Genomic DNA, 15,879 nt, shown 5'->3' on the forward strand with positions numbered 1-15,879 from the left:
AACGACATAGAACGGCTTTGATAATAGAAAATGTATTTGAACCTTTTGTTTCCGACATTGTTTATTTTTAAATTAAATTCTCAGGTTTTTTTTATTAGAAAAAAATTTAAAGTTGAGATGAATCATCTACGATAGTATCGCTCTTAAAAACTTAATTCTTAAGCTCAATTAAACTTACATATAATTTTTATTCTATCGATAATTAAATATGTTAAAACCAATTCTTTTTTATAAATTTCAAAAACTGCATACTTTGCTACTGTATATATTTTGAACCGCAGTATTTGTTAGTTAGGGATAAGGCCTTTCCATCGTATATAATGCCTTTATAAAAAAAAACGTTTAATTTGTTCGAAATTGAGCTCTGCACCTGAGAGAGCCACAAATGCGTTGTTTTCTCTACTAACACAAGACCTGCATTTATTTTGAACCGCAGTATTTATTAATTATAGATAAGTCTTTTCCATCGTAAATAATGCCTTCATAAAAAAACTTTCGATTTGTTCGACATTGAGGGCCGCACCTCAGAGATCCACAAATGCGGCATTCGTACCAACAACCTTCACACTCTTCATTCATACAGTCACCTGGAACGAAAAATAATAAAATGTTTAAAAGTTCTTACTCGCAGATTTTTTAACCAAAATATGGTTTTTCAAAATGTTCTTAAAGGTCTGTAAAAACTAATAAATTAAGCCAGGTTTCAAAAATATTTAAGTGCGTTTCGGAACATCAGTTATAACGCTTATGCAACTTTCGGTCAAAAGTAAATAATGAAGTTCGATAATTAAAATCTGAATGACTCAAAATAACGTATGTATAAATATTATCGTTTATTAAATCAGCAATAACTAGAAAATTGATCAGAAACTCCAAAATAGAAAGAATTTTTTTTCACAAATTTTAATTTTTTTTTACAAACAAGCAATTCCACCGCATTGCCGGGGCATTGCACCGTCACTCAAATTCAAAGATGGTTTTCGCGCGGTTGCCGCTGCATACGCTCACCTCCCGCCCAACCGACCGAGGGGGCTGCCGCATAACGTACGAGTCGCGAGGATAGATTCGAGATAGTAAGGGTAGTAAGTATCACAAGAAAGAGTGTTGCCAAGATAACGCGTCAAGGTTAAAAGGTTTTCAGTTATACGTAGAGAATGCTGATGAGATATGGTAGAGACCATTGTAGTCCGAACATTATACGCTAAAAGAATCGTGTTGGGCATATGTCGAACTACAATGGCTAAGGAGTAGAGGACGAATGTTTCAATTCCTTCTACTAGGAACTTTAAAATGTGTATTATGCGTATTAGTAATGGTTAGTGATGGTAAGTTGATTAATAAAAGTCTTCTATGGTAAGAGTGAAGGTGAAGATTTGCATCCCAATGAAGTCCTCTAAGAGCGAAAATTATAAAGTTATTTTCTATGTGATTCTCGTGATCAATGGTACTCCGTATTGAGGATTCCAGACACACGATCCATACTCAAGAATCGGCCCAATGAAGTATATAACGTTTTTGTTATGTAGGGGTCATTAAATTCTTTTGACCATATTTTAATAAAACAAAGCACACCCATTGCTTTATTGGATATATGGTCGCTAAATTTAAGTCCGTTGAGCTTGAGGTTACCAGTTTTGAAATTTATCCTAATTGGATTGAAGTCTAGATTGGGCAATAGTGAATCTATACCAGTGGTAGGCGAAATGCACACATGTAAGCATTTAAATGTGTGTGTAAGCATCGAAAAACACAGCATTTGTTTTTTAAGCTTGGGCTCTCAAGAGAGTCCAAATAATCTCTTACTTACCCAAGATGGCTTCCATGGGGTACACCAGATGTGACGCGCCCTTAACGTGAGGTAACATTTTCAAAGAAGACACGTTGGGTTCTTCCAGATAAATAGCTCTAAATCCAGATAAGATAAGTTGGGAAGCAGTAAAGTCGGTGAATTATCAACATTAGACCACATGAGTTCTGGGATATAAAAGTCACCAGAGCTACCAGCTGGTCACAATGAGACCGAAGATAAGAAACGAATCGATGAGCGGACAAATGTTATCAGAATGTGAGCGGTTCGGATGAAGGAGATATATACGAACGGGTAACATATAAAGATTGACCGGACAAAATGATTTGTAATGATTGTATATGTATAATGATTTATGTGTAATGATTGCAGTCTTTCCTCTGACTTTGCCGTATCCCGACGTGTTTTTTGCGATTGCTCTCATCTCATTACCTACATATATCTACATATATCTTTGATACGAGACTCCTCTTTTCGTGTATCATTGTCTGAGATAATTGACTTACATAGTTCATTATCCACACACTTCTTGAAAATAATATTATTCTTCAATATTATTTCTGCCGTGCCCTGCGAATATTCATATATAATATATATATTCCTGAGTCTATTCTCCGATCGAGTAATCCCGTTATATCATTGTTACTCTGAAGCGGTTATTCGTAGCATTCGTATCTCTTTTGTTACGTATTCTCTTCGACGTGCCTGATCTGAACGTGCCTCTCTACCACTGAACTCTTTGAACTCTACCATTGAACTCTTCCCGCTCTCACTACAGTGGACAAATCTCTGTAAATAATGAGTCTAATTTGCACTGCTAAGAAATGCGAGTTTGGAGGATCCATCACTGGAGATTCGTATCTTTCCTGCTGGCTTTGCAACAACTGCTCACATATTAAATGTGCTGGTGGTGGGCACAATGGACGGATAAGCGATCTTATAACTAAGAATATTGGTCTGACATGGTCTTGTATTGCCTGCAGAGAGATCGAGTCTGAGATGCGGACCTTCATGAAGCAGACGAGAAACGGTTTTCTTGATGTCCGTAAGCAGTTTGCTGCACTTAATGAGCAATTCCTTACACTTGAGACCCAATTTCTTGGTCTCAAGTTACTAAGTGAATCTCCAAGGAGAAAAATTCCGAATAATAACCCGATGGCGGTCAATCTATTGGGCACTCCTGCTTCTCATGTGATTCATTCGGATAAATTCTTAACTCCTAATACTTCATCGCCTCCTATTGTTCCTGTGGAAGTGATCCATTCACCAAGTCTGCCAATGGAATCGTCAATGAGTCTTGTGCCACCTATTGTTCTGGATCCTCCATCGTTGGAAAACCTCCAGGTTCCTGTGGCTCCGTCACCTAGGCCTCTCACTGGTGTGGCGCCTGAGTTAAAATCCTCTGGGCTTTCGCTGAGAGCTGTTGCACCTCGTAAAGCCATATTCGTATCCCGCCTCATGCCGGATGCCACTGTGGGTGATGTCAGGAGTCACCTCTTAAAACATCTTAAGGTAGCTCCTAATGATTTAGCGGTCTTTAAGTTTAATTTTAAACATAAGCGTAAAATATCCTCTTTCAAAATTGTAACAAAATTGCGGGAACAAGCGTGCTGGTTATGTGGTCAAGCAGTGGGGAATATGCTGACACTTGCATGTACATTCGGGGCATTGCTAAGTTATTATATTTCTAGATATTTGCCTTTGAATTTTTGCTTCTTTTTATACAAAAATATACTGTATATACATTTTGTATAACATATACATATGGTACAGTGGGCATTCGCAATATGCATATTACAGGTTTCGGTAAAAACTATGAAATGGGATGTAAAAGACAGACTATCAGAATAGAGCCTATCAGAAGCTTACTTCGTAGGCCCTTACAATTCGGATAGAAGATTGATAGATAATTTTAGTTTTTCGAATAAATGTTGGCAGCTTGACTCCAACAGGCTTCGATTGTTTTCCTAACCGTACTCGGCTGATACGAATTTTTGTTACTGTTCCTGCTAATGAGGGAAATGAGCGGATGTATCATTGCGGTCGGATCAAGCTGTGCTGCGATCTCTGGAGCTGAAACTTCCCTAGAAGCGGATTTTTTCGTTTAGGAAATTTATTTAAAAGCTAAAGGCTGTTGAATCAAGTCGCACAGAGATGATTTTTCGGAAACCCGTTGGTTCACTCTTGGTGTGTCACATAAAGGATTGCATTTCATCTTCACAAGCACGACGGGAAATGGCATCAAAGACAGTTGCCGTAAGGCCAGCACATTTGGCATGTGAGACACTTTCACACAGCCAACAAATGAAGCTGAGGCTTCGCCCGGGGCGATAATATCGTCTTATTGCACCATTTTAATAAGCAGAGTACGCTATATTTCTTTATTATTTTATAATTATTATACCCTTGCAGAGCGTATTATGATTTTGGTCAAAAGTGTGCAACGCAGTGAAGAAGACATCTCCGCCCCTATAAAGTATTTATATTCTTGATTATGATCACCTGCCGAGTCGATATAAGCATGTCCGTCTGTCAGTTTTAGAGCTATCGAGTTGAAATTTTGCACACATCCTTCTTTTGTTTGCAGGGAGTATATAAGTCGGAACGGCCGGGATCGGTCGACTATATCCTATAGCTTCTATATAACTGATTGATCGGAAATGCCGTAACTTTGGTGTTTTTTAAGGCAGAGGGTTGGAACTTTTCATACATGGTATATTTGGAACATATCTTAAGTACAAAATTTCATAAGGATCGGCCGACTATATATAACTATATATATACAATATAACTATAAAACTATAACTGAACGATCGGAAATGGCACAACCTTGCTATTTTTAAAGATGCTTGGGGCTGTTACCAACATTTTTATTAGAAAATTGATTTGATGATGAAATTCTCATAAGGATCGGCCAAATATATACGATACGATGTACGATCTAACTGCAAGGGATCAACTTCGGCTCAGTCTGAAGTGAGCTTTCCTATCTTGTTTTTGTAATTGCTCAGTTACCCAGCGTTTTCGGGAGCTTCATTTAATGTTCCAAATCTAGGCTTCAATGAAAAACACAACCCTTTAGGTTTCTATGTTTTACTACAATTTATTTAAATGATTGGGTATTGTATATAGAACATATGACATATGTATGTGACTGCGTAGGGTTGACGATCGAATTAGAATAATAGACGCGGGAACGCGGCTCAACGCTTGATGCTGCGGAACGACCGAGAGATGCCGGGAGAGAGTGAGATAACGATAGCGCATGACGGCAAATACAGGTGGCCGATCAAATGAACGACAGCGGGCGACGCCCGGCAATAATTACCTGAATTTGAATTTGAAAAAATTCATTAAATTATTGCCGGCCAAACTTTCCTGCGGCTGCTTGACCCGACAATAATAATATTTGCATTACAATAAATAATATAATAGTATAATAAATAATAATATAATAAATAAATATTTTATTTATTATATATATTTATATTTTAATATATTATATTTTAATATATATTCTACTACAAATTAGCGTGCAACCACTGCATCAATACGGTTAACAAAGAGTAAATAAAGGCGAGAGTTAGTAAAGAGGAAAGACCTACGGAAGAGCACAAGTGTTAACAAATAAGTACAAACATAATAGCAAACATTACATAATTACAAAAAAAGTTAATTGCCGAAGATTAGCTGTAAATATGTGAAAAAGCAGTTAAAGAAAAAGAGAAGACTATGTTTGGATTTAAAATTTTTCTAGCTCGATAAAATGTTCTCCCAAATATGACACCGACTTAAATATCATTATTCATTTCTGATTAGCTGTAAAAAACAGCCTCACAATAATTTTAAGCCCCATCTCGCGGAAATACGTTAGCTAATACCGAATTGTAGCCCAACAATAGACAATAATAGAAAGCAAAAATAAGTAAGAGTGCGCACCCGCAATCAGAAATAAATAATAGTTAAGTTACAATAAAATTAACTGCTAATAACAACAAGAAAACATCTATCACCCTCTCAGTGCAATCGGAGAGAGCGCGTTCTTTTTATCCAGCACCCGAACCCTCGCATACCCCACATAATGAACTGCTGACCTGTAACAAGCAACCCTCTACCCTCTCCAGCCGAAGCCCTCAGCAACAAAATCGACATCAACAGTTACGTTACCGTCACAGAATCAAGCAGTAGTGCACCAACAACATACATATAATACATTTTTAAAATATGTATTTTGTTATGCTATTAATAGTTTTTTCCGAATAAATAGACGCAGCCGAATAAATAGACGCGTTTTAAATCAGATTTTCAATACTTTTATTTGGGTTCTATTTAACCCTAATCTATGCTGCTCCAATCAATTCCAAATCACAACAACCGAAACCCAAGAGCTTGCGCAGAAGCTCTACCAAAGCTTCCTAAAGGGCATACGCTACAAATAACAAGCGCTTGCGAAACTGGGAGACAAAACAGAGAAGAATACATGCTGATAACAACATCTGCAGCTAAGCATTTTATAATTATTTTAAATGCATTTTTTGGAGGCTGCTTGGCCCAACATCCTCCCCCCAGTGGTTATTCCGTGGGTTGTCCTCCCTAGCATAGCGCGCCGACACACCCGGTGATAGTTCACCGCGTCCAGAGAACACCCAGCCAAATCGAGTATTCTGAGCAATGGGGAGCCCGTGATCTAATTGGATTTGGCCAGCCAACAATAGGTCAATGAATAAGCTGGCTCCAATCAGAAGGTTCACCCTCTGCGTTTTGTGGAAGTTGGGGTCAGCTGGATCCATACTGCCCAGAATTTTCCAGCCCGAAGCATCAATGTCATGGCTAGGCTGATAGTCCGTAATATGTGAAGCTAAATTTTTCACTGAATACGTGCAAAGGCGGGACTTCAAGCACACATTAACCGATGCTCCATCCGTTTCAAACCCAGCGCCGCCGAAACCGGCCACCGTTATAGAGCATTTGGAGCGGCAAAGCTGAAGTTCATTCGCCAGCCACGATGAGATGAGGTGCACTTGTGAACCAAAATCCAATAAAACTTGGCAAGGCAGGAAGGCTCCAATTCGACCACGAACGAGTACATTGGCTGTTGGCAGGAGCACTAGCTCAGCATTGCGATCCTGGTTCACAACAGGGTTGACAAACAAAACAGCGAGCCAGACGCCGTTCCTCTATTGGCAAAGCACTAAACTTTGAACAAGAAAGAAGCTCGTGTGCGAAATACCACACATGGCGCATAGAGCACGACTGGCGTTAATAACCATGCACGAAGATCGGTTATTCGAAGGTCTACCTCTGCCCACTTAGTTAGAAGTGGCAGAGTGTCTTCTCACTTGGATTTTGTGGCAGGATCCAACTTATGCAGGATAATCCAGATACTCTGGTATAATCTGGTAACTCATGAGAGCCCGCATTTGCCCATTGAACCGATCCGATAGCTCCCGCAAAGTAGCGACAGACCCTGGCTAGAAAACACGAAGCTGCAGGATCTTATTAATGTGAGACTAAAAATATTAAACCGCGATTGCACAATAGGTCAAGGGCCATATCGTAGTTCGTGTCAGTAATTTCCAGAGCTTTCACCGTATCCAAGGCTGACTCGCGCAGGCATGAAATGAGCCACCGGAGCTTTTCCATTTTCGTTAGGTGAGAATGGCTGTCAATCGTGGTCTAAAAAGGGCGCAGAAATCCGGCCACTCGTCATAGCCGCCGCTGAATGTTGGCATCGGCAACGGTGGCAAGGAGGGGCTGGCTTGTATGGCATTGGCGATACACTGGCACCGTCGAGAAGTGTGGAGTGGGCAGCGATTCTCATGGAGCGCTTGGCAACCTCCACCTGAATGTGCACTTGCACATCAGTCGCAAGCTGCGAGAATCTCCAATACAGATCACACCCGATCTCGCTAAAATTAAGCTCCTCCAGTCCGCGTCGCAGCCTTCACCTTATGATGCAGCGCCTGCATCTCCTGGCAGGTCACCTCTGCTCTTCTCCGCAGCATCCTTTCCCGGGTTGCGGAAGCAGCTCCAAAAGTCTCAGCTCCAGACTCCATTATTCAATAAAAATGCAACTTGTAACAACAACAGCAAGGGCGTTTTCTTGGCACTTTTAATGCTGATCACAATAATCAACCGGGATGAGATCACGTCGGGGTCACCAAATGATTCAAATCAGATTTTCAATACTTTTATGTGGGTTCAATTTAACCCTAATCTATGCTGCTCCAATCAATTCCAAATCACAACAACCAACCCAAGAGCTTGCGCAGAAACTCTACCAAAGCTTGCTAAAACTCATACGCTACAAATAACAAGCGCATGCGAAACTGGGAGACAAAACAGAGAAGACTACATGCTGATAACAACAGCTGCAGCTAAGCATTTTATGATTATTTTAAATGCATTTTTTGGTGGCTGCTCGGCTTAACATATTTAAAAAACAACTTTTTTAATTTAAAAAACAAGAAAGGAAAGCTAACTTCGGGCGGAGCCGAAGTTAATATACCCTTGCAGTTCAGTCGCAGTCCGCTAGGTGGCGCCACGCATCTTATATTATTAGATATATAGAAGATCGTATATAGTCGGCCGATCCTTATGAAAATTGGCAGATCAGATTGTTTTTCCCAAAATAGAATCTGTACTAAATCCCATCTTTCTAACTTAAAAAACACCAAAGTTGTGCCAATTTCGATCGTTCTATGACAGCTATAGGATATAGTCGGCCGATCCTTATGAAATTTTGTACATAAGATATTTTGGTCAAACATAACATGTGTGGGTTGGGACTTTCCACACATCTAACTTAATCTCTCATCTCTAACTTAAAAAACACCAAAGTTATGGCATTTCCGATCAATCAGTTATATGGCAACTATAGGATATAGTCGACCGATCCCGGCCGTTCCGACTTATGTACTGCCTGCAACAGAAAGAAGGGTGTGTGCAAAGTTTCAACTCGATAGCTTTAAAACTGAGAGACTAGTTTGCGTAGAAACAGACAGACAGACAGACAAACGGACAGACGGACATGCTCATATCGACTCAGGAGGTGATCCTGATCAAGAATATATATACTTTATAGGGTCGGAGATGTCTCCTTCACTGCGTTGCACACTTTTGACCAAAATTATAATACCCTCTGCAAGGGTATAACAAGGACAAAAAACCTTAACTAGTCTCAAAGAGTGAGCTAGAGACAGAGTGTAAGAAACCAGCTAAAAAGGAAGCTGGTTCATCCTATAAATAATGTGTAATACCTGTTGCACCAAAGAATCAAAAAACCTCACAATCGAAAGGGTCCCATTCAATGCACTAACTATCAGGAGGATAAATACACCAGAGTGTACCTCACTCAGTTTTCGCAGCTAGTGGATATTCTTATAACACCGAAAACTGTCCCCTTAAAAACTATTATCCAAGTTCCAAAAAAATGCGGAAACTGTGGAGGTAACCAAACTGCTAACTACAGAGGCTGCTCGTACACAAGGAGTTTAGGAGTCAAATGCGGCAGCAGTACGTTCTCAAAACACACAAAATAGTTTCGTAGAATCACTAACCATACAACAATTACATACATACAATTTCTTGCGACAGGCCCCAGAGAGAATCTTACTCTCATTCTTAAGCTAATTCTTCTGCGTGTGCGCTTATCAGCCAGTGCCCGGTTGTTGAGGGCGATGAGTGGTTTTTTCCTAGAGCGAGTGGGCCAGATCGTACGAGAGGTTTTTGAGGTCCCTCCATTTCATAAGAGCTGCCAGATCGAAAATCTCCCTGCTTTTGAGACTGCAAGTTGATACGCAAATGCCTACTAGTTCTTTCTCCGAAATAAAATTGTTGGTAGTCCCTGTCTTTGCTAATTCGTCTGCGGCGCAATTTTCCACGTGGTTCCTGTGACCGGGTACCCAAATGAGGCGGATGTCATGCTGCTCCGCCTTCTCGTTAAGAGATCTGCGGCAGTCATTAACTATCATAGAGTTGGATGACAACCCTATTAGGTGAACAGATCGATCGTCTATTCCAAGTCCCGTCAGTGCAAAGACCGAGCATAGATTGAGCATGAAACGATGTTTTTAAAGGCTTATTTGGGTTTATAGTAAGGTGGAAATGGAGACTTAAGATCCTCTCTACTGTCTTAATAAGGAAAGTGTCAATGCCAGTGGTAAAGACTATTCTGAAGATTTTCTAGATTCATTGCATTAAGTTAGAATTCTGGATCCAAAGATTTTGAAAGATTTGAAATCCGAAGATATGAAACTATTTATCGCCCAGACAGACAAATGATGTATATAACGTTTTAGTTATGTGCGGGTCATTAAATTCTTTTGACCATCTTTTAATAAAACCAAGCACACCCATATATTTATTAACCATGGTAGATATATGGTCGGTAAATTTTAGTTTAGCCTGGTGAGGACTAGATCGGTAAAAAGACATGAGTTTACATTTAACCCATTAAGCTTTATGTTATTTGCTCAACACCAATTTTAAAGTTTATCCAAATCGGATTGAAGTCTAGACTGGGCGCTAGTGAATTTATACTGAAGGCATAGCTTAACAACATCCGCGTACATAAGTACAAGTGAATTAGTTAAGGCAAGGGGCAAGTCGTTAATGAACAGTGTAAAAAGTAGGGGTCCAAGATGGCTTCCTTGGGGCACCCCAGATGTGGCGCGGACTAAACGCGAGGTTACATCTTTAAAGAAAACACGTTGGGTTCTTCCAGATAAGTAGCTCGAAATCCAGATAAGATAAGTTGGGAATGTCAAAAGACTGAGTTTACTTATAAGAAGATAAGAAAGGGATCGTGTAAGGGACAAATGTTGCCAGTATGTAGGCGGTTCGTACGAAGGTGGTATGTAGGAACAGGTAACTTATAAAGATTGACTGGACAAAATAATTTTAATGCAAATAAATTCTATGTCACCAAACTCTTGTGATTTTACGTCTTCAGAAGCAAATTTGGAGTCAAAAGAAATTAAAACTGCTCCTTCCCTTCGCAGTGTTCTATCACGTCTAAAAGTGGTGTACTTTCTTGAAAAAACTTCGGAGCATAAGGGGGCAGGATGGTTTCAGAGGCTGAAAAAAAAACAGATTTTTGCGATTATTTTAATCATTTCTGAGTGAATATATTTATTCAATTTTTTTACACGATAAATGGCTATATTTGGAGAGTATCTAGGAATTTTTATTTTTAAGAAATAATTATTACTTATCCCGTGACGGGCAGTCGGACGGAGTCGCTTCAAAAAATTATTATCTTGCGGTGCGTAAAGTCTGCCCTTACAGTGTTATCGGAAATAAAAAAAATTGAATTGATTTACTTAAAATATTAGTTTGTTGTGCGGGTGAACGAAACCATTTTGAAAAATATGCGATTTTCAATTTTTGGCGCGGTTGTAAAGTCGGAGGTACCATTTTTACATAAAAATCAGCTCATTATTGCCCATGCCGACTTGAAAAAGGTGTTTTGAGAAAAACGCGTCGAAAGTTTTAAAAGCAATTAAAAGGATATGGAGAGAAAGTAACTAAAAAATCGGTATCTCAGCGATCTTTAGTCCGATCGACATGAAACTCGATTTTGAAAAACAATTGGCCAGCGATATAAGCGGCTGCATAGTTTTTGGCTGAGCAGGCTGAAGATTATTCGCCACAAGCACATCACTAAAAGAGGATTTCTTATGCTTTGGAGACTCATTTAGTAGTTGAAGACTACTAAACTGTATATAGAGCGTACAGAGTTGGTCGTTGATTTTACGAAAACCACTAATCAACTCCTTGAATCCGTTGTTAGTCTGCCTCATGAGCGATCTTATTTCCTCTTGAACAGCACGACAACAGTCACATCAAAATTGGAGACCAGACCTACGTGAAATAGCCGAAACTGATGTCGAAAACTCGGCACACTTAGCGTGCATAACGTTCTCACAGAGCTAGCAGTGGACGGTGGGCTGGGATGAAAAGATTGTATTATTACAAGACAATAGCACAGACAAGTTTATATGTCATGATTTTTGGTTGTAAATTTATAAAAACAAAAATTTTTTTTATATTTAGGTACCTTGAACCACTGTACCAGGGAACCGAAAAGGGGTATTCTTACTGTAATCAGTTAAGAATAGAGATAAGAATCTCTATTGAGCGACAATAGAGCAACACAGAAAAAGAAACAGAGCAGAGGTATGCTTGGAAGATTAATAAATGTATTATTTTACCTCCAAATATTTCACTGCACACGCGAAGCGATACGGATATTTGAATAATATAAAAATTTGTATATAAATATAAAAGCACCGGATTTTTTAATGTAATCTAATAAAAGAATTAACAACAGTTTTAACAACATCAGTTACCGATGCACTGACGAGACTAGGAGAAGACAATAGATCCGGTCACCTAATACGACAGATCCTGGTCAACAGGAGTGTCGAGGCGACATTAGGAGGATCGTCTATTCAGAGATACGTCATTAGAGGCACCCCAGAAAGAGGCTTACTGCGATCCTTAGATGATGGCGGCTGCAGAGTAATTGCGATTGCGAACGATGTTGCCTGGACGATTGCCTTTGGTGTAAAATTTCTACAAACGCTGGGAGTACTTTTGGAGTCAAGTATAAAATACCAAATTTGAGGCTTCCGAAACTCTTATGGGAAACTCTCGCTCTTAGTCCAGATGGGAGGTTGTTCCTACTGCGAGCATTTTTGTCTCAGCGAGTTCTTCTGACTTTTAAATAAAGGTAGTGTTGTCCAAGCCGAAGTCATAGCTATCAGGGAAGCACTATCAGGGAATTCATAGCTATCAGGGTCAGGCGGCACTTAAGGCAATTGACGGCTTCTCATCCAACTCAGTTAATGACTGCCTCAAAAAAAAAATTATACTAACATTTTTAATGAATGGGTATAAAAATAGGTATATCAATAAAAATAAATTGTATATATGTATTTATAGTAGCAATAACTAAAATGCCTCTTCAAATAACTTTTGAATTCCAGATTATTAATAATAATTCATGGCTGCTTAATAAGAAAATTGTCTTCGCAGATGAAATTCATTGCCATTCTGCCGACGAAAACAAGAAGTGCTTTCTTGTATGTGTCGTAGAATGGCTAGTTTGCCCATTGTACGTGTGCGTACAGCTTTGGTGCGGCGACACATTGTCGCCAAAGGGACACACTCTGCTGCTGAGCATGGTCTGATCGTAGAGCGCGGACTGAATGCAAGAAACAGAGAGGGCAATAGACTTTGCAGAAATGATGAAATTAGTGCAGTTGGGAAGCGTCTCTAGCAACGAACAGAACTTGCTGTGCAATTGTGCTGGAAAAAGTTTACTTTGGAGAATTCTCCGACATCAGAAGTGGGATTTGCTTTGCCTACTCATCGTGCCACCGATCCGTATTTGTCGGCGTTGGAGCTGCAAAACCGCAACCTACTGGAGATCATCAAAAACATGCAGACACCAAGGGCACCGCCAACCCATGGAAAAGCGTCATATGTGACTTTTCCAAAATTCAATCCTGACAGTGCTGGAGCGGATGCTTCCTCTTGGTGTTCAACAGTGCGGATAACGTGCTCGAGGGTAGCAAGCAAGGCACTAGAAGGCTGCGCATCATAGTGGCTTTCCTAAATTTGCTTTGCCGGCATCACTTGGGCGCAGTTCAAGGAGCTGTTTATACAACGCTTTGTTGGAATTGAGACTTCTGCCGCCATGCTATTAAATGTTCTGAATGGTCGACCAAAGCTTTATGAATCTCTTTTTTTATTGTCAGACGCATTTTTCATCATGCCGTCTCTGTCTTCGCGTATTAGCTGATTATTCGGCAAAGTTCTTAACCCTCTAAGACGTAAGCCTGCCTGAAGGCACGTATTACGTTTTTGGTCCTAACAAAAAAACTAACAGCTTTTTAATCGTTTAAATAATTTTTGGCGGTTGATAAAAAGCATAATTAATTATAAATCACAGCTTTAAAGATCTCCGAAGCTCTTAACGGCACTTATGCTTAGGAATACATAAAGCATATGTTGTTTCGCGCATAAAATTTGGTCGGCGGTATGTTGTCGAATAGTAGCAAATTTATAAAACCTATCCAGCTCATAATTTTTTTCTTGAGAGGTAAGTTTATTTACTTTTAAAATTAAGTTGAAGATTTACAAATATATAAAAAGCATGCGTTGTGACAGCGAAAGAGCGATACGTGCCTTGAGGCCCGTTTGGGGATCCAAGACAACTTTTGTTGCCAGCTTATATACCTCACAATTCATTGCAATTTATGTGTTTGTTTCTGTTTATGGAGTGATTTTACTTAAAAGAATTAGAAATATTATAGAAAATGGCAAACCGGGTCCGGTATAACTATTTGTATTGGGCGATTCATTTGTATACGCATACCGATTTGAGATCTACAGCGGTGCAGGTGATAATGTGGTAACTTGGTGCTTCAGCCAACATTGAATCGCTTTTAACACAAAACGTAGAAAGATTTAAGAATGACATAAATTACTTTGATAATTTTTTACATCTTTGCTTTTGATGGTTTATCTAAGAGCGATAGGTATTTATAGCCTTGGCACGGTGCGAGGAAACCGTATCCCGTATTGCAAAGTTTTTCGACTGAGTACGTTGTGTCCTCCTATGGTGTAGATATAACCAATGTACTCTGGAGTTACATTCGAAAAAAACAAACCCTCGTGAAAGAACTGCAAAGGCTTATCGCTTTGACAGAAAGGCTAAAAGGCTAAAGGCATTTCAATTGATTGTCCGCAAATTGTGCATGAGTAAAATGCAAAAACTAGGGATGCCGCAACACGTATTTTGTATCACCTAATTGATATTATACCTAAACCATTTCCCACATTGGTTGGATCGGAACAGTGGAAAAAGAAGTTGCAATCACTGTAAAAATTTAAAAATGCAATGCATATGCACGAAATGCAGTCTTCATTTATGCTGCACAGCGAATAAAAACTGTTTTGTAGAATACCGTAAGAAAAAATAAAATAAATATTCATTACTTGAAAATGTTTTTTTTTCCACTCAAAGCCCCAAGCGTGCCTTCAGGCCCGCTTACCTTTCTTCTCACCTTACAGGTGAACCGAAGATTATACGATATTTTAAAACATATATTTGAGCTTAGACTTTGCAGAAATGATGAAATTAGAGAGAACTCTGTGTTACGCAGTGCAGTTGGGAAGCGTCTCTAGCAACGAACAGAACTTGCTGTGCAATTGTGCTGGAAAATGGAAACTTTGAAGGAATCTCCGACATATGCATATAACGACCCAGGAGGAAATACTGAACATATGGGCTTTGCACACAGAAAATGCAGTCCGCATTTCAAGTACACATTTTTTTGTTGAATAAAGTTCTGCAATATTTAATATTAAAAGTTTTCGTTGAATAGTATTTGATTTGAATACTATATGGTTCTTTTTAAACTTATGAAAATAACTGGTAGTAATAATGTTTAATGGAAATCATGTTTAATATCTTACAAACATCTAATCCATTGCTTCTTATATTTCCATACTCGTCATAAGCGCTGTATTTTCCATAATATAGGCCTTTTCTTTTTCCTTTGCGTTTATTCTTCTCCAAATCGGTTATCGCATCATCAATACAATCTCCTTTTTTTCTTTGCCTTTGACGTAAATTTCGGCGGAATGAATAATCAGAGTCTATATCTGAACTCATGTTTCTCCGAATAAAAATTTAAATTAATTTTTCAGAGACAATAAATATTATAACCAGTGGGGTAAACCAGTGTGGGGTAAATTGTTTATTTATTCGACTTGTTTTCGATCATTGATAAAAAATGAACCGACTTTGTTTCAATGATTTGGAACAATTAAATTAGGAACTCTTTATAAAAGTTTGCTTCCTTCTTATTAAAAAAAAATTGTAAGTTTTTGTATTATATTATTTGATATAATTTTTAATATTATAATAATTGCTTTTTACATATACTTTTAATATTATAGAAATATTTATTTTGTCTACAATTTGTAGACACTGAAAATGAAACACACGGAAGGATTTCACACACGGTAAGATGTAATAAAAATACTGATGTCAATGT

General features: G+C 38.8%; 1 protein-coding gene across 1 annotated transcript; it reads right to left on the reverse strand.

Annotated features, from left to right (window-relative positions):
* Positions 1-301: 301 nt before the first annotated feature.
* On the reverse strand, positions 302-15,598 carry LOC26515254 (ARL14 effector protein). Its single transcript, XM_014908624.3, has 2 exons — positions 15,296-15,598; positions 302-587 (listed from the first exon to the last, which is right to left on the reverse strand). The coding sequence occupies exons 1-2, from the start codon at positions 15,492-15,494 to the stop codon at positions 421-423; spliced, it is 366 nt and encodes a 121-aa protein (XP_014764110.1). The 5' UTR covers positions 15,495-15,598; the 3' UTR covers positions 302-420.
* Positions 15,599-15,879: the final 281 nt, after the last annotated feature.

This window comes from Drosophila ananassae, chromosome 3L (genome assembly GCF_017639315.1).
Source record: "Drosophila ananassae strain 14024-0371.13 chromosome 3L, ASM1763931v2, whole genome shotgun sequence".
Taxonomy (NCBI): Eukaryota; Metazoa; Arthropoda; class Insecta; order Diptera; family Drosophilidae; genus Drosophila; species Drosophila ananassae.

Bases quoted from the DNA above. Each gene is read 5' to 3' on its own strand.
- LOC26515254 (XM_014908624.3), bottom strand. From the start codon at position 15,494: ATGAGTTCAGATATAGACTCTGATTATTCATTCCGCCGAAATTTACGT. The intron at 588-15,295 runs GTAAGATATTAA...TTTTCGTTCCAG, and splicing joins AAGCAATGGATTAGATGTTT to GTGACTGTATGAATGAAGAG.